This window comes from Podarcis cretensis (assembly GCF_951804945.1).
Source record: "Podarcis cretensis genome assembly, chromosome: 13".
Classification (NCBI taxonomy): Eukaryota; Metazoa; Chordata; class Lepidosauria; order Squamata; family Lacertidae; genus Podarcis; species Podarcis cretensis.
This window is the reverse complement of record NC_137182.1, coordinates 9328997-9350758: the sequence shown is the minus strand read 5'-3', so window position 1 is coordinate 9350758 and position 21762 is coordinate 9328997. Positions and strand designations below refer to the sequence as shown.

At 43.4% G+C, this 21762-nt stretch overlaps 1 protein-coding gene across 7 annotated transcripts in view; it reads left to right on the top strand.

Annotated features, from left to right (window-relative positions):
• The window catches only part of SLC20A2 (solute carrier family 20 member 2), a 97458-nt gene that overhangs the window by 61377 nt on the left and 14319 nt on the right, over positions 1-21762 (top strand). For all 7 annotated transcript variants that reach the window (XR_013832419.1, XM_079949578.1, XM_079949576.1 and 4 more), the window contains exons 4-8: positions 317-402; positions 5065-5161; positions 9395-9511; positions 10203-10406; positions 11968-12556. Coding sequence is in view for 6 of the 7 variants with exons in the window: in XM_079949578.1 (XP_079805704.1) it covers positions 317-402; positions 5065-5161; positions 9395-9511; positions 10203-10406; positions 11968-12556 (1093 nt within the window). In the remaining variant the exon portion in view is untranslated. The remainder of the gene's footprint in view (positions 1-316; positions 403-5064; positions 5162-9394; positions 9512-10202; positions 10407-11967; positions 12557-21762) is intronic.

The window sequence follows — 21762 nt, the reverse complement described above, 5'->3', positions numbered from 1 at the left end:
TTAACAGTTGGTAAGCCTTTCAGGGAAAAAATATGCTAAATATCCAGCTAAAAATATTCCCTTCTCATGCAATTTCGCACTAAACACTCACATTAAAATCAATGAGACTTAAACATGCCTAATTTCAGGAGTATTGTGAGTTGGCACACACTTCTTTTTTCTTCTAACCTGTAAGCTAACTTTTTTGCAGTATCCAGGATCAATAAAAAATAAACGTGCATTGTCAAAAGCTTATAATATTTTTATTGGATAGGATTTTAGCACAGTTGTAAATTATATATTTTCAATTTTTTCTTCTTGTTTTGCTTTTATTCAGTTGCTTCTTGGTTTATCTCCCCATTGTTATCTGGTATGATGTCTGGTGTGCTGTTTCTGCTGATTAGATTCTTCATCTTAAATAAGGTTAGTGGCGAAATTTGTGCTTCCTGTTTTTGTTGCTGGTAAGACTTACATTAAAGTGACAAATAGGCTTTGCTGTTCTTCACCGCCAGCTACCCACCACATACTCAAAATGCACTCCAGAGGCTGTCATATGCCCTATTCCCTTAGTAATCTCAGTGTCTGTAGATTTTCTTTAAAGTCTGCAGAAGGTACATTTACTTATTCAAGTTTCAAAGTGTAGTTCATGAATGCTAAGCTCATCTTGAAATGGCTTGATATTCATGCAAGTTATGAGTTCCTAGGGTTCCATTGGGTTCGAGTGTTCCACCAAAAATGGAAGTCAAGGTGTTAGTGTGTAAATGAGGCTGGATTTTTACTAATGGTTCTTATCGGATTATGTGGATCAAAGTAAACAGGCTGCGGTGTGGTACACAGGTGATAGGGGGCAAAACCTGCCCCAGGCAGTGGAGTTGCCCCAAGGAGATTTAGCCCTCATTTTATTTTGTTCCCCATTTTATTTACTCCCATGTAATCAAATCACTCTGTTCACTTATTTCAGGGAACAGTAAAGGGTTTTTTTTGGGGGGGGGCAGAACCCATTTGCTACCCCAATATTGGTTCAGCCTCCACTAAGTGGTACTGTTTGTGATGTGTCACTGTGCACAGAGATGCATTCCTACACATAACATGCATCTTCCCAGTAAATAGGCCCACCCTCCATACATCATCTGCCACAGTCACTAGCATTTTCTAATGTCATTGTTTTTGGGGTTTTCCCGAATTTTTTTTTATTGCTTTTCAACATTTATCACAAAATAACATGACAAATTACACAACAAAGAAAAAACACACACACCACACTATAATAAACTAAACACACAAGAAAAAAAGATTGTCTCTTCAAATATCCAACTTTCATCACATTGATGACTGACTTCCTTGAATCCCCTCTAACTGAATTTCATTATATCACCTTTATAACAGTTCTCCAAGTTCATATTTCTAATAATATTAACTCCTTTCATTTACTAACCTTTTTTCCTTTATTAATATTCTAATCCATAATATTTACTACCATGTATCCTTATTTGTGGGACGCAGGTGGCGCTGTGGGTTAAAGCCTCAGCGCCTAGGGCTTGCCGATCGAAAGGTCGGCGGTTCGAATCCCTGCGGCGGGGTGCGCTCCCGCTGCTCGGTCCCAGCGCCTGCCAACCTAGCAGTTCGAAAGCACCTCCGGGTGCAAGTAGATAAATAGGGACCGCTTACCAGCGGGAAGGTAAACGGCGTTTCCGTGTGCGGCTCTGGCTCGCCAGAGCAGCGATGTCACGCTGGCCACGTGACCCGGAAGTGTCTCCGGACAGCGCTGGCCCCTGGCCTCTTAAGTGAGATGGGCGCACAACCCCAGAGTCTGTCAAGACTGGCCCGTACGGGCAGGGGTACCTTTACCTTTACCTTTATCCTTATTCTACCCCTAAGTCTATTTGTCACTTCCAAGGATTTTCTATTTATCTAATGTCATTGTTAAAATGGGTTTTGGGATGGCTGCCCCGTTGTTTTGCCTTATGAAATTTAAATTGTTCAGCGGCAGTCAAGACACCCAGGACACAATTTTAATCAGATGCACCATGTGTTCAAAGAGCAAAATTCTTTTTGCCGTAAGTTTAGTAAATGGTTAAAATATTGAGCTCCCATTGTGTAAGGTTCTCAGGAAAGATACAGACATTTTGTAAAGCCCTAAAGGGACTCAAATCAGTCATGAGGTTTCAGTAGCCTGTGTTAAGGACATCGGCAATCAAGTGATAAATTCATGGGTTCTAATTATGGAATTTGAATTTGCCTGAAAGCCAATGGTGTTTTGAAATTAGAGAGTGACATGCATAAGTCGAACTGACAGTAGGTTGCATGTCTGGCCCTCTTCTGGACTAGATCTGTCCCCAGAAGCAAATGTATGGGAGGAGAGCTGAAAGAAAACACATCATTTTGCTTCTTACTCCCACAGATCATGAGTTGCCATTTCTCACTTTCCCAGTTCCTTTTTTCTTATTTTAATATTGCAGAGAGCTAACAAGGACTCTGGAATAACTCTAAAACTGAAACGTAATACACAGCTACAAGCTGTAGAGGATAACTAATATATGCCACTGTTTGTGCACGGCTTCTCTCTGTTGACTAAATAAAGAAAAGTTTATCAACTGCACCTACAATTCAGAGTCTGAAACCGTTCTATTCGTTGTTGAGTTGCTTTAGGTGTGGGCATCTGTCTAGCAGCGTTGAAGCATCCAGAGATCAATGTGTGCTTTCAGCACTGAAATGCAACCCATTTTAGTGGAACACTGCTACATCGCTCATCAGAAATGCCTGTAAAACATTCCTCTCTCCTTTCAAATTGCCAAAGCTTCAGAATAAGAGGCTGTGAAACTGTAAACAGAAATTATCCACTCAGTAAATCAAAACAAAGGATTGCAACCTCTTTCTGTAACCTTGATCTGATTGCCTGTGATATCCACAACTTTGATGTCCTGTAACATTTTTTGTCAGTAGCTACTTATACCCACACAAAGTCCCTATTTCAAAAAGTTGCTTCCAACCTTTAGAAATGCCGGTGAAAATCTTACTATATTACTAGAAACTGTCCCCCACTCTCTGCATTTGCCAGCTCCCCTGTCACTTTTTCTGGCTCTGCTCAAACCTCTGCCATTGTTTAAAATCACTACCCCCAGTTTCCTTTGGTCAAACTTCTGCAGTTGTTTAAAAACCTGTCCCTTCTTTTGCTTTCTGCCACCATGACTTCATTCAAAATTGAGGGTTGTGATGATAACAGGCATCACCCCACTTATGCACGATCATGTATGTCCACGGTGCTGGGAAACAACCAGCCAAACAAAGAAATAAATTCAAACCAAGAAACGATGGGAGAGGCCTCGTGGCTCGCAAGGAGACCCTCTCCAGAGCCCAAAGAGGATTTCAGTGAGGGCGCAGGAAGTACCAAAGAGACTGGAGGCGCAGCAGGGTTTTGTTTCCACTGCTCAGCCTCCCCGCCTAGCAGCTGACACTTGCGGTAGTGCAGCAGCAGTGGCGCTGTTCTGCACATTCTCCAGACTCCAAGTGGCTCTAGAGCTTCAGTTCTAGTTGAAGTGAGAGTTGTGTAGAGAGAGAGAGAGCTGAAGAGTAGGAAGAGGCTTTTAAGAGGGCGCTTCCCACTTACGCAATTTTTACTTACGCGCCCGGGGCCCTGGAACGTAACCCCCAATAAGTGGGGCAGGGGACGCCTGTACACTACAAACCCTCCAGTGAGGGCTGATTGTTGATAGCCTTGCATTTTCATGTCTATAGGGAGGCAACATTAAATGTTTATTTCAAAGTGCCTCGATGTTTAAAATTTTAGCACAATTAATTTTTAAATGAAGAGTTAATATGGTGGACAGATCCAGTATCCAGTGACTGTACTTACCCATGAGGAGCTAAACAACCTTTACTCCCATGGTTCATTTCATTGGAACCTGTGGTTAATCTTAACTGCGGCTGGATTGAAACAAGCCAACTTCAATTGGAATAAAAAATATGTCTCTTTTAGGAACACAGGGAACTACCATACTGAGTCAGACCATTGGGTCTGTCTAGCTCAGCAAATGCCAGGTATTGAACCTGAAACGTTCTTCATGCAAACAGATACTCTGCCAATGAGCTTATGGTCCTTCCCTTAGGGCTATTTTGCTTGCTTGCTTGCTTGAACTTCCAGTTAAACAAATTCATTAAAAAGAGAGGTGGATTTCCTGGCATCCTGTGTTCTTACCATCAACCTGGAGGAAAGCAAGAGATAGCATGGTGCATGCAGGGATACTGAAAGTTCTTGCAGACCAGCCCCAAAGAAGCATTTCTTCTTTGTGGTTCCACTCCTCCCAGCAATTACTGCATAAGGACAGTGAACATAGATTTCTGTTTTGCCGTGATACTGATATGTAGTTTGGCAGCCTGCCTCCTGCTCTAATCAAAACACTCCCTTGGTTATGAGGCAAGGAAGGGTAAAGCTCATAGACCTCCTGATAATTTCCCTTTCCTGCCAATTCTCCCTAGGGAGGTAAAGTGCTTTAATCTTTCTATCTCCTAACAAGATAATTTTCTGCACTCTAAAACTGTGTGCGTCTCTAAATGGGCAAACCAGTGAGAGGGAATGACAGACTAGGGAACAGAACGGACTCATAAGGGATATAACTCAGACTGTCAGATCCTGTCTGCCTAGAAATCTGTCTGTACTCCGTCCCCAGGATCTAGTGCAACCATTTTCACAATTGTTTATTATTCATGGAAATAGGGGCCCTGTCCAGCAACAGGGTGACAGTTGTGTTTCTGTGTGTCTGTGGTGTCTGTGACAATATTTGTTTGGGCGTTGTTGCCTCTTACACTGGGGACAACAGAACCAGCTGAAGGTGCCTCTTACAGTTTTAACTCATCCAGCCATTTGCTGTTGTCTGTCCGCATTTTTTAATCTGGGGCTGATTTCAGAATTCAGAAGCCACATTTTTCTTCTTTGCTTTGTGCCATATTTGGGTAATAAAGGCTGGATTTTTGCTAGCAAATATTCAGGGCCTCCTCATTTGGAGTGAGTTGAATTTTTTGACTGACTGTATCTGATGCAGTATCTCCAAAGCTGTGATATTTTATCTTCTTTTATTCTTTATACAGGAAGACCCTGTGCCCAATGGTCTTCGAGCCCTTCCAGTCTTCTACGCTGCTACAATAACAATTAATGTATTCTCTATAATGTATACAGGTGCCCCTGGTGAGTATTATCTGACTTATGATGTCCACTATGTTACATGCCGGCTGTAGTAAAACACTCTATGAAGGACAAAGGATTCAAAAATTACCAAATGTAATAATTCATAGGGAAATTTTGGGACTTCTGAATATCATTCTGGATGCTGGATGACTGGTAAAGGACCAAAAGAGATGATAAATGTTACAACTGGCAAGGCTGGTTTTGCTTTCCGTAAAAGAAGGAACACATTCAGACAGCAGTTCCTGGAAAAGCAAGACAAACCAGTGTGTTTTCACCTAAGCCACTGTAGATCTGTGAGGGCCACTTTGCACATCATGTGTATGCTACATAGGATTTACCACCAAGAGTACAACCCACATGGATTCACAGCCAGCCACAGTCTCTTGACATGTGCACTTGCATGATGTGCATGTTTCAAGACACATATTTGTTGCACTTGATATGCTCACTTAAAAAACCCTAGGCGCATACCAAAGTTAAACGGCCAAAGTTGCCCTGATTTTGTTTCTGTCGAAAGCTGGAGCTTCATGTTCTAAATAGGCACATTTGCTAATAAAGAGTAGCTGAATAAAATGCATCCTCCTTACTTTTTATTTTTTGTGATCAGTAGAACCAGGCAACACACCACTGTCCTGTATTATGTTGAACTTGGCACAAGCTGTTATTGCTTTAGTTTTATGGTTAACACCAGATGCAGTTCAGTAGCAATAGCAGATTGTCCAATCTGATGCACAGTGCTCTGCCCATGTGTTTATAATATTACCAGTCTTTTGAGCAAGGAGCATGCATGTGTCCTGAGTTACAGAGGAAATGACTTGGATTTAAAATCTTGTGCTTTTACTTGTATCACAAGTACCACCATGCCATTTATTTTTTTTTAATTTTTTTGGTGTGTTAAAAATAGGCAGCTGTACCAGATCAGTTGTATGTAGAGTGACAAAAGATATGGGCAGCTGCCATTCCCAGTGAAATGAAAGTACTGACCCAATTTCAACATATTATGTATCAGATTCAAGGAAAGGAGCTGTGCTTAACAATTGCTGGTTTGTATATCATGGGTGAAGTACTGTGAGGGTTTCAATGACAAAAGCACCAGAAATTATGCCCGTGGCTTTGGGCTCCCATGCTGTTTTTACCAATTAAAACCACATTACATCTCCCGTCAATTGACAGTGCTGGCTTGCATGACCTGTGTACAGAATTGGGCCTGTAGGTACTTAAGAGTATGCATGCTGTGATGGAAGGCAGATAATTATATGTGCTTCAGTATGGCAGATTCAATGGCCCATGTTGGAGTCATAGCTGGTGAGCAATCATCATGAGCTCTATGTGCAAATTCTTTTAAAAAGCTGCCACAGAGTGTAATAGATGTTTCCTTGGTGTAGAAGTCAAGCCAAAGGAGATGACCTTTACAGTGGGGTGGAAAGCCTCATACCCATTTTTCAAATGAACAGAAATGTAGAGATGCCATAGTGAACTTCAGTGCTGAACACAGTGGCAACTCAAACCCTTGTGATCTGGGCAGCTTGCATGAGAGTGATAAAGATCTTGATGGACTTAATAAGAATGGAAAGGGGTGGTGGTAATTTGGTACTGCATTTGAATACATTTGCCACCTTGCTTCCATGGCTTGTTGTTGTTTAGTCATTTACTTCGTGACCCCATGGACCACAGCACGTCAGGCACTCCTGTCTTCCACTGCCTCCCGCAGTTTGGTCAGACTCATGCTGGTAGCTTTGAGAACACTGTCCAGCCATCTCGTCCTCTGTCGTCCCCTTCTCCTTGTGCCCTCAATCTTTCCCAGCATCAGGGTCTTTTCCAGGGAGTCTTCTTTTCTCATGAGGTGGCCAAAATATTGGAGCCTGAACTTCAGGATCTGTCCTTCCCGTGAGCACTCAGGGCTGATTTCCTTCAGAATGGATAGGTTTGATCTTCTTGCAGTCCACGGGACTCTCAAGAGTCTCCTCCAGCACCATAATTCAAAAGCATCAATTCTTCGGTGATCAGCCTTCTTTATGGTCCAGCTCTTACTTCCATACATCACTCCATGGCTTACAATCCTCAAAAATGCGAACTATGCTCAGTAAGGCCTTGTTCACCTAGCTGACCTGAAAGGACTTGAGCGTATAGAGCCAGGAGGTCACTGCTTGAAATTTTGGGGTGAAACAATTTTTAAAAATGAAATTTATGCAGAACGTGTAACAGAATGGATAAATAAAAACTGCAACACTCATAACAGAATCATTGTCATTGCACAAAGTGGAGAAGCAAGGAATTCAGTTTCCTATGACATGCTCAGAGTGATCATGCATCTCACAGGGTTAAGAAACATCTCTTCAGCCTAGAAGATGATGGCGACAAAGTCGTATTCATAGTCTGTTAATCTCTCTGCATGACTGATGCATGATTCAGATGATGTTTTTAAAAGCCATAGAACAGTTGAAGAGGTTCAGTGCATTCAGAATAGTACCTACAGAAGTCACAGAACCTGACAATAGCAACAGGTCTCCCTGACAACAATTGTAGCAACAGATGATGTTCCCATTAATTTGCTGAGAGCTAATGACCAGTGGATAGAAATTGCAAGACATCATTTCATTTCTTTTTCTGTAGGAATTTCTATACTATTCAACATACAATTTATCAGAGATTAGTATGAAGGTTTGATTCATCAGGGCAACTCCTATCTCATGATCCACTGGGGGAAAAAATAACTTGATAAAACTTTTGCTTCGTTGTATATTGTCAAAGGTTCTGACACAGCAGAACATACAGAAAATGATCAAGGCTGATGTTTTCATTTTTTTTCATAAGATATTTATTAAAGTTTTCAAAAATAATACATTGTGAAACAAAAAGAAAAGAAAAAACAAAAATACAAAAGTACAGAAATACAAAAATAAAAGCAATTTAAAAACACATAGAATTTCCACTTACTTATTTTCTTTTAACTTATTTTCCAGACCTCCTCATACCTCCCTTTCTTATATTCCAATTCAATTTGTTTGTTCAGCAAATCCTCACCACTAATTCTTTTAATTATTTCAGAACCTTATTTTCCCTCTTAAACATTACAGCTGAAAACCACTTTATTTCTATCCAACATCATTCTAACATTCCTTAATTTTACAATATTTCTGCAAATAGTCTTTAAACTTCTTCCAGTCTTCTTCCGCCGCCTCTTTTCCCTGGTCTCAGATTCTGCCGGTCATTTCTGCCAGTCCCATATAGTCGATCATCTTCATCTGCCATTCTTCCAGAGTGGGTAGATCTTGTGTCTTCCAGTATTTTGCGATGAGTATTCTTGCTGCTGTTGTCGCATACATAAAAAAAATTCTATCCTTCTTTGACACCAATTGGCCAACCATGCCCAGAAGAAAGGCCTCTGGTTTCTTAGGGAAGGTATATTTAAATACCTTTTTCAGTTCATTATAAATCATTTCCCAGAAAGCCTTAATCCTTGGGCACGTCCACCAAAGGTGAAAGAATGTACCTTCAGTCTCTTTACATTTCCAACATTTATTATCGGGCAAATGATAAATTTTTGCAAGCTTGACTGGGGTCATGTACCACCTGTAAATCATTTTCATAATATTCTCTCTCAAGGCATTACATACTGTAAATTTCAAACCGGTGGTCCATAACTGTTCCCAGTCAGCAAACATAATGTTATGTCCAACGTCCTGTGCCCACTTAATCATAACAGACAAGGCTGATGTTTTCAGAGACTGCATACATGTACGCAGAGACTTGTTTAAAGGTGCTTACCAAATGATCCAGATGTTAGGATGTCTAGATGAAATACGGATTCTCTGTTTCACTGTTGCTTGTGAAGGTTGGAGAACAGATGAGCACCACGCCAAAAGCAGGCTATTGGTGAAGATAACCCTACATGAGGTTCAGAACTTGTGTGCATTGATGGTAATGCACTAATTCGAGCAGCAGGGAAGCCTCAGGAGTTCCTGACATTTTGTGAGCGTGCTGACAAATTCTTCTGCTCTGTGGTCTGACACTTTGGGGACAGTACTCCAGTCATTTTTGATGGATGCACTTGAGTCTGTTCCACAAAGGCTGACACACAACCCAAACAAATAGGTTTGAAAGAGGCAGTACTAAAGCACGTTGCTGGGCCTGGTGCGCTGGTGTGAAGTCACATCACTGGGCTGAAAAAAATGTTACGGTAAATGTTAGAAAAGCAATGTGGAAGGATGTAATTTTCTTTCTTTTTTTCAGTCCTAGGAATCGTTCTTCCTATGTGGGCAATAGCACTAATATCAATTGGAGTATCAGTAATATTCGCTATCTTAGTCTGGATATTTGTGTGTCCGTGGATGAAAAGAAAAATAGCAAGTATGTCTTGGGGGGTGGGGGAGGTCAAAATGTGTGTAATTTTAAATCCCATGTCTGAGGAAATACCTTTCCAGTGTGTTTTCTAGAGTAGTGATGCTTTAAATATAACTGTGACAGGTGACCTTTTTATGCCTTGCATAGCTTGACATTTTGGTTTTTAGTTGTGTTTTAAAAATGCAGGCCATGATCCAAAGAATGAAAGATCACTGTGGCTTCATACTTTTAAAACAAACCAACCAACCAACCAACCAACCAACCAACCAACCCCAGGAGATTCCTATTTCGTATCTTAAATACTGTTGAAACTTAACTTGTTTCCAAAAATTACTTACTGTGACAAATGGGGGAAATGATACTTGAGAAACAGAAATCCCATTCAGCCAAGGTAGCTTTAGACGTTTCATGTAGTACTTTGCGTCCCAGCCAAAGTATTTTATTTATCTAACAGCTAGGCTGCTTTGAGCTCAAGGAAGCATAGAACAGAAATTTAAGATTTAGTGATCTAAATTAGATTGATGTGTAGGTGGAAGCAAATGTTCTGTTTCCTTGGTCTTTGGAGGGAGTTTAATCTTACAGATGTGGGCAACTTTCTGGGTTTCTTGACAAAAGAGCAAAGTATTTAAGTGATACTACTTATTTCTGTTGAGTGGATAATTAACCCATCCTTATAAAAGCTCTGTGTTTTCCTTAGGTCGGTTAAAGAAAGAAGGGGCATTATCAAAGATATCTGACGAAAGCCTTGACAAAATACAAGATGAGGATACACCTGTCTTTAAAGAACTTCCTGGTGCCAAAGCAAACGATGAAAGTACTATTCCTCTTACTGCCTCTGGAACAGAAGAGGCTGGTGTATCAGATAATATCGCAAATGGAAGCCATCCACGTGTGCCATATGGTGAGAAACCAAGAGCACATAAATTATTTTCTCTGTTTTTGTGTTGCTGCCTGCTGATATCTGTGCAAAACCCCTTCCCACCCCAACTTTTTTGATATACAGGGTGAATAAAAAGAGAGAGTATATGGTTTTGTTTTGCTTTTTTGGATAATTGCTCATGCTCTTTTTCTGGGTGCTTGTGCATAACAGTTTTTTAAAGAACAACACACAGTTGTATGCTACACTGTGTAATTGAGTATTGTCTTCTCAAATAGCTCCTTGTTCATTTACCACAGTTTCTTTTAGTGGATGATGCATTTAAGGCTGCTGTCAAATCAATTTCTGATATACTGGTAATGAACAATAGAAATGACATAATATTTTGGCTGAATTTTTAAATGGTGCTTTAATATTTGAGATATTTGAACTATGTTTCACCAATAGACAAGTCTATGTCTATGTCTTTGTTTTCAAAGATAGAGAGCACCGTATTTTTCGCTCTATAAGACGCACCAGACCACAAGATGCACTTAGTTTTTGGAGGAGGAAAACAAGAAAAAAATATTCTGAATCTCAGAAGCCAGAACAGCAAGAGGGATCGCTGTGCAGTGAAAGCAGCAATCCCTCTTGCTGTTCTGGCTTCTGGGATAGCTGCACAGCTTGCATTTGCTCCATAAAACGCCCACACATTTCCCCTTTTTAGGAGGGAAAAAGTGAGTCTTATGGAGCAAAAAATACGGTATTTTACTCTAGTAGCTGAACAGGAAGGAATGAATGAATGAATGAATGAATGAATGAATGAATAAATAAATAAATAAATAAATATTGCATTTATTCCCTACCCTTTCCTTTAATGAACTCAAGGTGGTATATATGGTGTGTCCCCCTCATTTAATCATCACAACAGCCTTGTGAGGTAGGTTAGGCTGAGAGGTAGTGGTTGGCCCAAGGTCACCTAGTGAGCTTCATAGCTGACTGGTGATTTGAACCTTGGTCTCCCAAGCTCCAGCACTCTAACCGCTACACTGCAATGGCTCTCCATATTCAGTTATTTATGTTATTATTACACCTAAATTGATAATTTGAAATAACATGGTTCCTGCCTGCAGACTTATAATCTGAAGGTAAAGACAAGAGAAATTGGGGAGGATAAATCAATTGGGGAAAGGTGGGTGGCTACCCCCCTCCCCTTCAACAGGCTTTCTTTCGTCTGACATTTAACCTAGAGTGGCCGGCTGATGCTTCAGTCCAAGAAGAGAAGGGCTTGGCAATTGGCGAGGAAAGAGTCTCAGTCTGTCTCCCAAGCAACAAAGTACTTGGCTTGATCATGCCTGAACGCCATTTTCCAACTCTTTGATTAGTGTGGATTCCATTGAATATTCTGGTGTTCTCTCCCTATGTATCTCTGACCAATTGGTCACCAGAAAATGGCCTTGGAGCAGCAAATATGCTCTGATGGAGCATAAATGCTCATACAAATGATTAAAAAAAAAGAGTGATATTTCTTTGGCGTTTCACTGTTTTGTTGCCTTTAGGTCTTTAGCTTCCTCTGGAAAAAAAATACTTTTCTTTGCTGTTTTAGGAAGAGCATTTTCAATGACACAGAGTATGGTGAAATCTCCAATTTCCAACGGCACCTTTAATTTTGACGGGCACATGAAGAGCGATATTCATGTGTATCACACTGTGCACAAAGACTCGGGATTGTACAAAGACTTACTGCACAAAATACACCTGGACAGAGGCAGCGACAACCGGCCCACGCAAGAAAACAACTACAAACTGCTGCGGCGCAACAATAGTTACACTTGCTACACAGCTGCCATCTGTGGGATGCCAGTGCATTCGTCCTTCAAGGCAGCTGATACGTCAACCCCAGAAGATAGCGAAAAGCTAGTTACAGACACGGTTTCCTATTCCAAAAAGAGGGTTCGTTACGACAGCTACTCCAGCTACTGCAACGCCGTGGCAGAAGCAGAAATTGAAGCGGACGAAGGTGGCGTGGAGATGAAGCTGGCATCTGAATTAGTAGATCCTAGCCACCCCCCTGAAGACCCCGCGGAGGATGAGAGAGATGAGAGAGACTCCTCACAGGTCCACCTGCTTTTTCACTTTCTCCAGATCCTCACAGCTTGCTTTGGATCGTTTGCTCATGGAGGCAATGATGTCAGGTAAATGAGGAGAGCTTGCATATGTGAATGATGTCATCCTTTAAAAGTTCTGTTGTTTGTTCCAGCAGTCCAACAAGGTAAAATCTGCTGCAGAATCTTAGTAATGCTGATCTGTTTTAAATGCAGGCATTGCTCAAAATGTTCCTGCATCTATGGCTGTATCTTCACACTGTGCGTAAAACTTCCATTTGTGTGAAGAACAAATACAGAAATGAAACCACGTATCTGAGATTGAGGGCTCCAAGTCTGAACTATTTTTGTTGGTTTTACATTGGATTTCAGCTTCCCTCTTGGTGCCATATTGCTTGTGTACAGGTCTAGCTAGAATTTATCAGCTCTAATTGCTGAGTACTGTATTTTTCTGTGTATAGGACGAGGGTTTTTTTAAATTTAAAAATATTGTTAAAAATTTGGGGTTGCCTTATACACGGGTAGGGGACACGGGTGGCGCTGTGGTCTAAACCAGTGAGCCTCTTGGGTTTGCTGATCAGAAGGTCGGTGATTCGAATCCCCGCAATGGGGGTGAGCTCCTGTTGCTCAGTCCCAGCTCCTGCCAAAAAGCACACCAAAAAGTGCAAGTAGATAAACAAGTACTGCTCCGGTGGGAAAGTTAACGGCGTTTCCATGCACTGCTCTGGTTTCGGTGTTCTGATGCGCCAGAAGTGGCTTAGTCATGCTGGCCACATGACCCGGAAGCTGTCTGTGGACAAACGCCAGCTCCCTCGGCCTGTAAAGGGAGATGAGCGCCACAACCCCAGAGTCGTCTGCAACTGGACTTAACTGTTAGGGGTCCTTTACCTTTACCTTTTTTTATATATATACACAGGAAGTGCATAGGGGGGCCGGGCGATTGTTCACAGCCACGAGTAGGAGATATACAGCGGTGATTGATGTATGCGCCAAGGGCTGTTTGGGATTGGCTGTTGTTGCGGCAGTTGGGCGGGTGATTTGTGGCTGCTGGCGGTGATTGGGCAGATGATTGTTGTCTTCTGTGAGGTGTGCGATTGGCATCTGCGGTCAGGCGGATGAGCTCACCAAATCTGGGCAATATTCCCCCCCGCCCCAAAAAAGCTCAACAACCCTTTGCAATCCCCCCCCCCCAAAGCTTAACAACTCTGGGCAATCTCCCCCCATTTTCTTAATTTGGAGTCCCCCCAAATAGGGGCCATGTTATACATGGGAGCGTGTTATACACGGAAAAATGCAGTACATTTTCAGCAAGTTTTACCAAGTTGCTGGCCAGTTTCTTGTTCATAAATTAGGAGAACATTGCAAGGCACATGTCAGTTCAGTGCCTTGGAAAATAACCTCCTAGGCAGGCTTAGTTGTATTGTGCATAGAAATAAAAAGCAGGTACTGTAAACAAATAGCCTGCTGTAATCCAAGAGGTTGCTTCTTCCACTCCCCACAAATCCATTCTGTTTTTAATAAAGCGTAGCTTGTACAACAGGCTTGCCTTTATTGGGCCAGTTTTGGGTATCTATAATCATATCCCATTGATTTTTATACGCACCCATTTGCCACTTCTGGCTCACCGCAGAGTCTTACAGCTTTTAGAACTTCCTGTGCTTGATCATATATCAGATTAATAAGATGAGATATGAATGAGCCTTCTTGGCTTCACAGACAGCCACGTCGCTCCACTTTCAGCAAGCAAATAAACCAGGAAACCTTCAATTGAGTGTGGCGTCTGAACTGGTTAACAACTTTGGAGCAAGCCAGGGCATTGAACCACAACTTCAAAGCATGGTTTCCTAGTATGGGCGAAATGGCAAGCTATAGTTCAAGGTTTCAAAACCTTAGACTTGGGTCTGTATGCTGCTCTCCAAGCCTCTCTGTTTGGCACTCAAGACTCAGCCCAGAGCCCCACCCCCTCTTGCCTGTTTGGAATGTGTCCGTCAGCTGGGACATTGCATAGAAAAGGGGTGTGTAGAAACTAGCTCACTGTACAAAGGTAACATGTACAGGTGCTGCTATGCTCACTTTTCTCTCTGGCCCTGCCTGCTAAGGGAATGTGGCCTCCAGCTGAACAAGGTTCCTCAACAATGCTGTAGTTCATTGAAGACTTTGTGGTCACTCACCTGCCAAAAGGAAGAGCTTAAAGGGCTGTCTGTGCACATGGCCAAGAAACTTACCCATCTCTTAATTTATTAAGTTAAGAGATGATGTCTGAAGTCCCACTGAGGAAAGTTGGGGCCATCAGAGAGGTTGTGCTGCCTGGATCCATGCCAGTAGCAGATAGGAGCATAGAAACTTGCTTTGTTTTGGCACTCACTCATTGAGTGAATCCAGATAAACAATGAGGCCACGGATGGGAAATCAGCTGTGGGATTCAAATCCCTGTGAGCATGAACTGTAACCAAGTTCTTAACTGGAGGGTAGGCACTTCCTGGGTTAATTATACAGTGTTTACTCTTTCTTTGTAAAGGAACACTCTCAAGTTATTTGGCATGGCAATGAAGTTTAGTGTTTTATGGTCAGGTGCCCTGTTAATTATTTAACGTGAAAACAGCAGCCAAAAGCAAAGGCCAGTTGTACGGCTGACATTTCATTGACTATTTTTAATACAGTGGTACCTCGGGTTACAGACACTTTGGGTTACAGATGCTTCAGGTTACAGACTCTGCTAACCCAGAAATATAGTACCTTGGGTTAAGAACTTTGCTTCAGGATGAGAACAGAAATGGCGCGGCGTCAGCGGGAGGCCCCATTAGCTAAAGTAGTATCTCAGGTTAAGAACAGTTTCAGGTTAAGAACGGACCTCCAGAACGAATTAAGTTCTTAATGCGAGGTACCACTGAACAGCTGATAAATAAATTCAAATATACTGTTTTGTATAGTTCAACATTTAATGGAAATGTAATGCAGCACTTAATGCAGTGCTCAAAGGCATTGCATTATTAAAACATTCAACACAATGGGATATAAACAAGAATGAAATATGTCAGGTATTATGTAAAAGTGAAGATGCTACTGTGAATGGAATGGATGAGCTTTGGCTAAAAACTGCCGTCACAAAAGAGAACCACATGAATAGCTCTATAGCGGTGCACAAAAATGTCAGCTTGGTCCAATTACAATATAAACATAAAAGATGTGAAGAAGAAGCCGGAGCTGTACTTCTGTGTGATATACTTTTGCATAATGCTATGGAGCATTTATATACATTTGTATGTATTATGTATTAATGCAACAATTGTATGCCCAAGAGCATTTAATTATCTATTAAGCTTGAAAATAGAACCAATTCTGAAATGAGTGGAGATTTAATATTGTAGTAAAGCACTTGTTGACATCAGTGAGTGCTTGAAGCAATTTTTTGATTTAGGCATATTGTGCACAAATAAGGCGTGCCTCTAAAGCAGGGGTAGTCAGCCTTTTTATACCTACCGCCCACTAATGCATCTTTCTTGGTGGTAAAATTACTTTAACGCCCACCAGTGCTCGATGGAAGGAGGATTCAGCCTGTGCCGTAGAACCCCCTACCGCCCACCTAGAATCCTGAAACCTCCACTAGTGGGTGGTAAGGACCAGGTTGACAACCCCTGCTCTGAAGGTTCACAGAGAGCAGGAATATCTCGTGTAGCACAGTGGCTAAGAATGGGAGCCAAAAAGTCACAGGTTCAAATTTAAGCCGACACGCACTCATTGAGTAATCCGCTCTCTCTCAGCCACAGCCTGGCCTCTGCAACAGGAGGTTAATAATTCGGGCCTCATTTGAACACTGGAAATATTTTTCTTCTTCCACCTTTGGTGTTATCATTCTCATTCCAAGTGTGCCCGTAAGCTGTGTAGTTTGGCTGAAGGTGCCATTGGAATGGCAGTTCTCCATGGGCCATTGTCAGATTGGCGGGTGGGGATGGGGAGTGCTGAGCATTCCTCCTGCATGCTCCTTGATGTGGGCTGGTTGCTGGCTTCCTCTTTCTTTTCTATTTATAATCTGCTCCACAGTTTTATGGGCCTGAATTGTGTTCTAGTGTGATGAATTGTGGCTTTATTTTCAACTGGAATTGTGCCTGTTGCAAGCCAAGCCCTCTTCAGGCTGGATTTGCATATATCACAGTGCTGCTTGCTCCAGGTGGCTGCAGCTCAGCCTGTTAACTTCCCTCAAGGATTGTCCCAGTGATATCTTAATTTCCCCTGCTTTTTCTGATAAAAACACAAAGAGGTAAAAATGCCCTTTCTAAGTTAATGGAGCACAGGGTGAACCAGCAGCTTCTTTTGTCTACGCTGAAAGCATGGCAAATCAGGTTCTTTGGCTGATTCTGAGCTCTTAATGTTGTGGAAGACAAAAAAAAAAAGTTCTTCCTTCAGAGAAATTATTGAAATTACAGAATGAAAATTGAAATGTGTGTGAGAAGGGCTGAGCAGGTGGAAGCTGGAATGTGAAGGTTGTGTTTGCAAGACAACCATGGCAGAAAGACGGAATGACACGTATGCAAGAGCTATTGCCATAACTGTTTAGGGCAAAGGAAGGAGGAACAGATAAGAGAGTTGCTATGCCTCGTGATTAAACCGGTAGAAACTGGTAGAAGGAAGTATTTCCGTATATGGACATTACTACCCCTTTGCTTCCCTTTGCTTGTATGTGTGTAAATGCTTGTGCAGTTTTCGTATTTGGTGTGCCACCTTCCAGCTACCTGCTGGATGAGCTTGTTTCGCATCGGCCTTGCCACACCTGAATAAGCATCCTGTTTGAGTGACAATTTGTGTCTGGAGTCTGTTGGCTGTTTCAGGCAGCCAATAAAGGTAAAAAAGGTAAAGGTACCCCTGCCTGTACGGGCCAGTCTTGACAGACTCTGGGGTTGTGCGCCCATCTCACTTAAGAGGCCAGGGGCCAGCGCTGTCCGGAGACACTTCCGGGTCATGTGGCCAGCGTGACATCGCTGCTCTGGCGAGCCAGAGCCGCACACGGAAACGCCGTTTACCTTCCCGCTGGTAAGCGGTCCCTATTTATCTACTTGCACCCGGAGGTGCTTTCGAACTGCTAGGTTGGCAGGCGCTGGGACCGAGCAGCGGGAGCGCACCCCGCCGCAGGGATTCGAACCGCCGACCTTTCGATCGGCAAGCCCTAGGTGCTGAGGCTTTAACCCACAGCGCCACCTGCGTCCCTTAGGCAGCCAATAGAACCCCAATATTTCCCCAAACTTCACTTATGTGTGTCTGTGCCATGCAGAGTTTTAGAAGCCTCTATCAAGTCCCTTCCCTACTCTAAGTTGTTTTTTCTTCCTAAAAGAAAAAGCCACATGGCAGGGGTGTGTGGCCCTCCAGGCCTTTCTGGAGCTAAGTCTATGCCACACCCTTCCCAGCCTTCCCACCTTCCTTGAGTGCCTGTTCCTGGCTGGAATTTATGCCTTCAAACTCCGATAATGACCCTTGCTTGCCTGGAATGGAGAGCAGGCGGGATTGCATGGCTTTGTAGAAACCAGTTTACTCTACAGAGGAAACTCCATAGGTTGCCCGGAAGGGAATGCGACTGATGGGCTCAAAAGGTTTTCCAGCTCCTAAGTCTTGTAGGGAAGACCCCTGAGTCACATTGGCTTTGCTTTCCTGTTCGGTTTCAGCTCTATAATATCCTTTTTGACATGAGATAACCAGAGCTTGTACATGCTGTATTCCAAATGTGGTCAGTGTGTACCGTTATGTAGACCTGTGCGCTTTACTTGAAACATTGCAGACCGTCCTGTCAAGAGAGACCCCTGGCCAAGCAAGCAGGCAGAGGCTTTCAGCCCAGGCCACGCACTCCAGTAGGTAATGCTTATGTATTGCTTTGTTCACGTGACACATGTAGGCACTAGCGCTGCAGCATTACAGCATTTTTCATGGGTGGATGGGAGCAGGCACCAGGTGGAGCAGTAAGGGAACAGTGGTGAGATGTTTGAGGGTAGAGCTATGTGTGCCCTGCGGCCTGCCCAGCGCTTCCTCAGCTAACCAGCTGCCCTTGGGTGTTGTGGAAGACCCAGTTCCATTGCCAGTTTTAAATTGGATCCAACTGCATGTCTGGTTGACTTCTGTACATGATTTTTTTTTGTCCAGGGGGGAGGCATCTTGTCTTGTACTGGGTCTGGTTTAGCAACAGGAGACCTGGATAGGTTGGAGGTCACATACTAGATCAGGCAGGCAGGGTAGCATGGGAAAAGGACAGGACAGTGACAATTTGCAGCTGATTCTTCTGGAAAGTTGTGGGTTTTTGTTAAGGCTATGGGGTCAGCTGACAAAACTCAGATAAGTACTGCAGCCAAGAGAGCAGCCTTGAACCACAAAATTGGGACTGCCTGGCTGGCAGGAGGTGCAGGAGGTAAGGCACTGAAGAGTTATGGTTGGAGGTCCCAGTTTGAGACATTCCTCACCCTTGGCACCTTACCCTTACATAACGTCAACGGTGAGCCAGAAGTGATCAGATTTCCACAGCACCTTTTTAATAGTTTCCCACTGAGCATTAATTTGAACACCCAGTGGGTACTCTGTTGTAACACCGCCAACATTTTGAGAAGGATTGGTTTTGCGTGGTGTGTTCTGTGTCTGTGATTGCATTCACTTGTGCTGTTTAGGTTTCTTCCTTCATACCACCCATGACATTTAAAATGCCGGAATAGACTCTTCATTGAGCACCATGCTGCTAGGAACACAGCTGCCAACTGGAAGGCTTATTCACTTTATGAATCAGGTGGCAAGTTGATACCTGTGGTGGAGGCAGTCTGACCTGATGAATTCCCCTGAATAACTCAAGCATCTTATTTCCACAGCCATCAAGGCTGATGACTGCTGTTGGGTTGAAATAAAAGGCAGACGAATGGCAAGTGTCATATGGGAGGCATCTGCGGAGCATGTCTCGGGGAGTCCCTTTTATTGAATATTACAGCATTGCCACGTATGTGCTTGTTGCTGATTGGTTAACACAAATACAATACAAGGGTTGCACACAGGCATCAATCATCAATAGACCAAAGGCTGGGAAAGGGAACACAGAATTGGACAGGCGTGAAAACCTCCTTGTTAAACTATTACTAGTGATTGATATAGCATTCATCCGTAGATGTGGTCAACCAAGCACTAAGAACAGGTCAGGATGCAATGTCTCATGAACTCAATGTGGACTGAACATTCTAGGGTGATGAAGGAATGTCTCAGCTTAAAATGGTTTAGCCAGAGTCATGTGTAGAAGCAAAACTTCCCATCAGACTGCGCTGCTTGGGTGCTGGCGTTCCTTTGGTTGTGTGTTTCATTCATTGGGCACTGGCTCCTCCAGCATTTGCTCTGTTCTTTGGAAATAGAACAGTAGCTTTCAGATTGTATTTTGTGGGTGCTTATTGGGGGTTCTGCACCAAGTAACTTGGTCGTAAGGACATAGCAAGAGCCTCCTGGATCAGGCCAATGGCCCATCTAGTCCAGCATTCTGTACTTATAGTGGCTGAACAGTTGCTGGTGGCAAACCAGCAAGCAGAATTCGAGCACAAGAGCAATCTCCCCTCCTGTGGTTTCCGGCATTGGAAGCATTGCCAGTGTGGTGTAGTGGTTAAGAGCGGTAGTCTCGTAATCTGGTGAACCGGGTTCGCTTCCCCGCTCCTCCACCTGCAGCTGCCGGGTGACCTTGGGCCAGTCACACTTCTTTGAAGTCTCTCAGCCCCACTCACCTCACAGAGTGTTTGTTGTGGGGGAGGAAGAGAAAGGAGAATGTTAGCAGCTTTGAGACTCCTTCGGGTAGTGATAAAGCGGGATATCAAATCCAAACTCTTCTTGCTGTTTCCAACTGTGGAGGCAGAACATAGCCATTGTGGGCAAGTAGCTTGAAAGACTGGCTGCTATTCCTAACCCTCCCTTGCTATGCACAGCAGCAAAGGGCGCCCTGCCCTATCTGTTTTATCTGTAGGCTCCACAGGCTAACTTGAGAGTACATGTGTGTTCTTTGACTTGGTTTTCTTGGTCTTACAGAGCGTATAGCCAGCCACCTGTCTTTATATTCTTGGATTTCTTCCCCCTGCTTATCTTACGTAACCATGGCATGGTGAAGGTCTCGTGGAGCTAAAACCGTGTCCCCAAGTTTCTTTTACTTTCTTCCATGAAGCTGAAAGCCTGCCATTCACTCCTAATTGAAAAATTGTGATGTTGCAGTTGGACCCTGTTGTGTGAGCCGCATCTGTTCTCTCCTTCTTGCGCTGGGTAGAGCTAGGCATCCATCAACAGAAACGTCTCCCGGGGGGGAGGAGGGCTGTGTCTGCTTGCACGAAGCCTATAGAGATGCACTGCGCCCCACTCAGGTCCCTACAATATACAATAACACCATTGTGAAGCATTTAAAGGATTAATTTAGCAGAAAGATGGTAGGGTCAAAAGCCAAGCTGCTGGAAAACAATGGAAATAAGTGTTCTGTTTCAATTCAAGCCCGGTAATTGGATCATTCGTAGCAAACAATGTTTGTGCATATATAAATCTAAAAGGCCCGCAGTTCAGAGAGGGAATAGTTTTTCTTGACTTTTGTCATGGCACCCTACAGAGGCAGCCCAAGCGGAAGCGCTGCTATTGTGAGCTGCTATCTTTATCGTAAGGACGCAGGTGGCGCTGTGGGTTAAAGCCTCAGCGCCTAGGACTTGCCGATCGAAAGGTCGGCGGTTCGAATCCCTGCGGCGGGGTGCGCTCCCGCTGCTCGGTCCCAGCGCCTGCCAACCTAGCAGTTCGAAAGCACCTCCGGGTGCAAGTAGATAAATAGGGACCGCTTACCAGCGGGAAGGTAAACGGCGTTTCCGTGTGCAGCTCTGGCTCGCCAGAGCAGCGATGTCACGCTGGCCACGTGACCCGGAAGTGTCTCCGGACAGCGCTGGCCCCTGGCCTCTTAAGTGAGATGGGCGCACAACCCCAGAGTCTGTCAAGACTGGCCCGTACGGGCAGGGGTACCTTTACCTTTACCTTATCTTTATCGTAAGCAGCCCCAAATCCATCTAGAGCTCCTCTTGCTCCACCTTCAGACCTGGAGCCTGGATTTTAACCCTGTGACAAACAAGGAGGCACTCCTGAATGAGGTGGATCTCTGCTTTATTAAATCATACCATTTAAGAGCCTAGAAATAGAAGGGAAAAGGAAGAGGGAGCAGTTCAGAAAGCTAAGATTAAAGAGATTTTTTTTTTTTTAATTAACAAAAGCGGACATTTAAATTTAAAATGGCCATTAGTTTGGGCCAGGCCAATTTTGTACCTGGTGGAAGAAGAGTA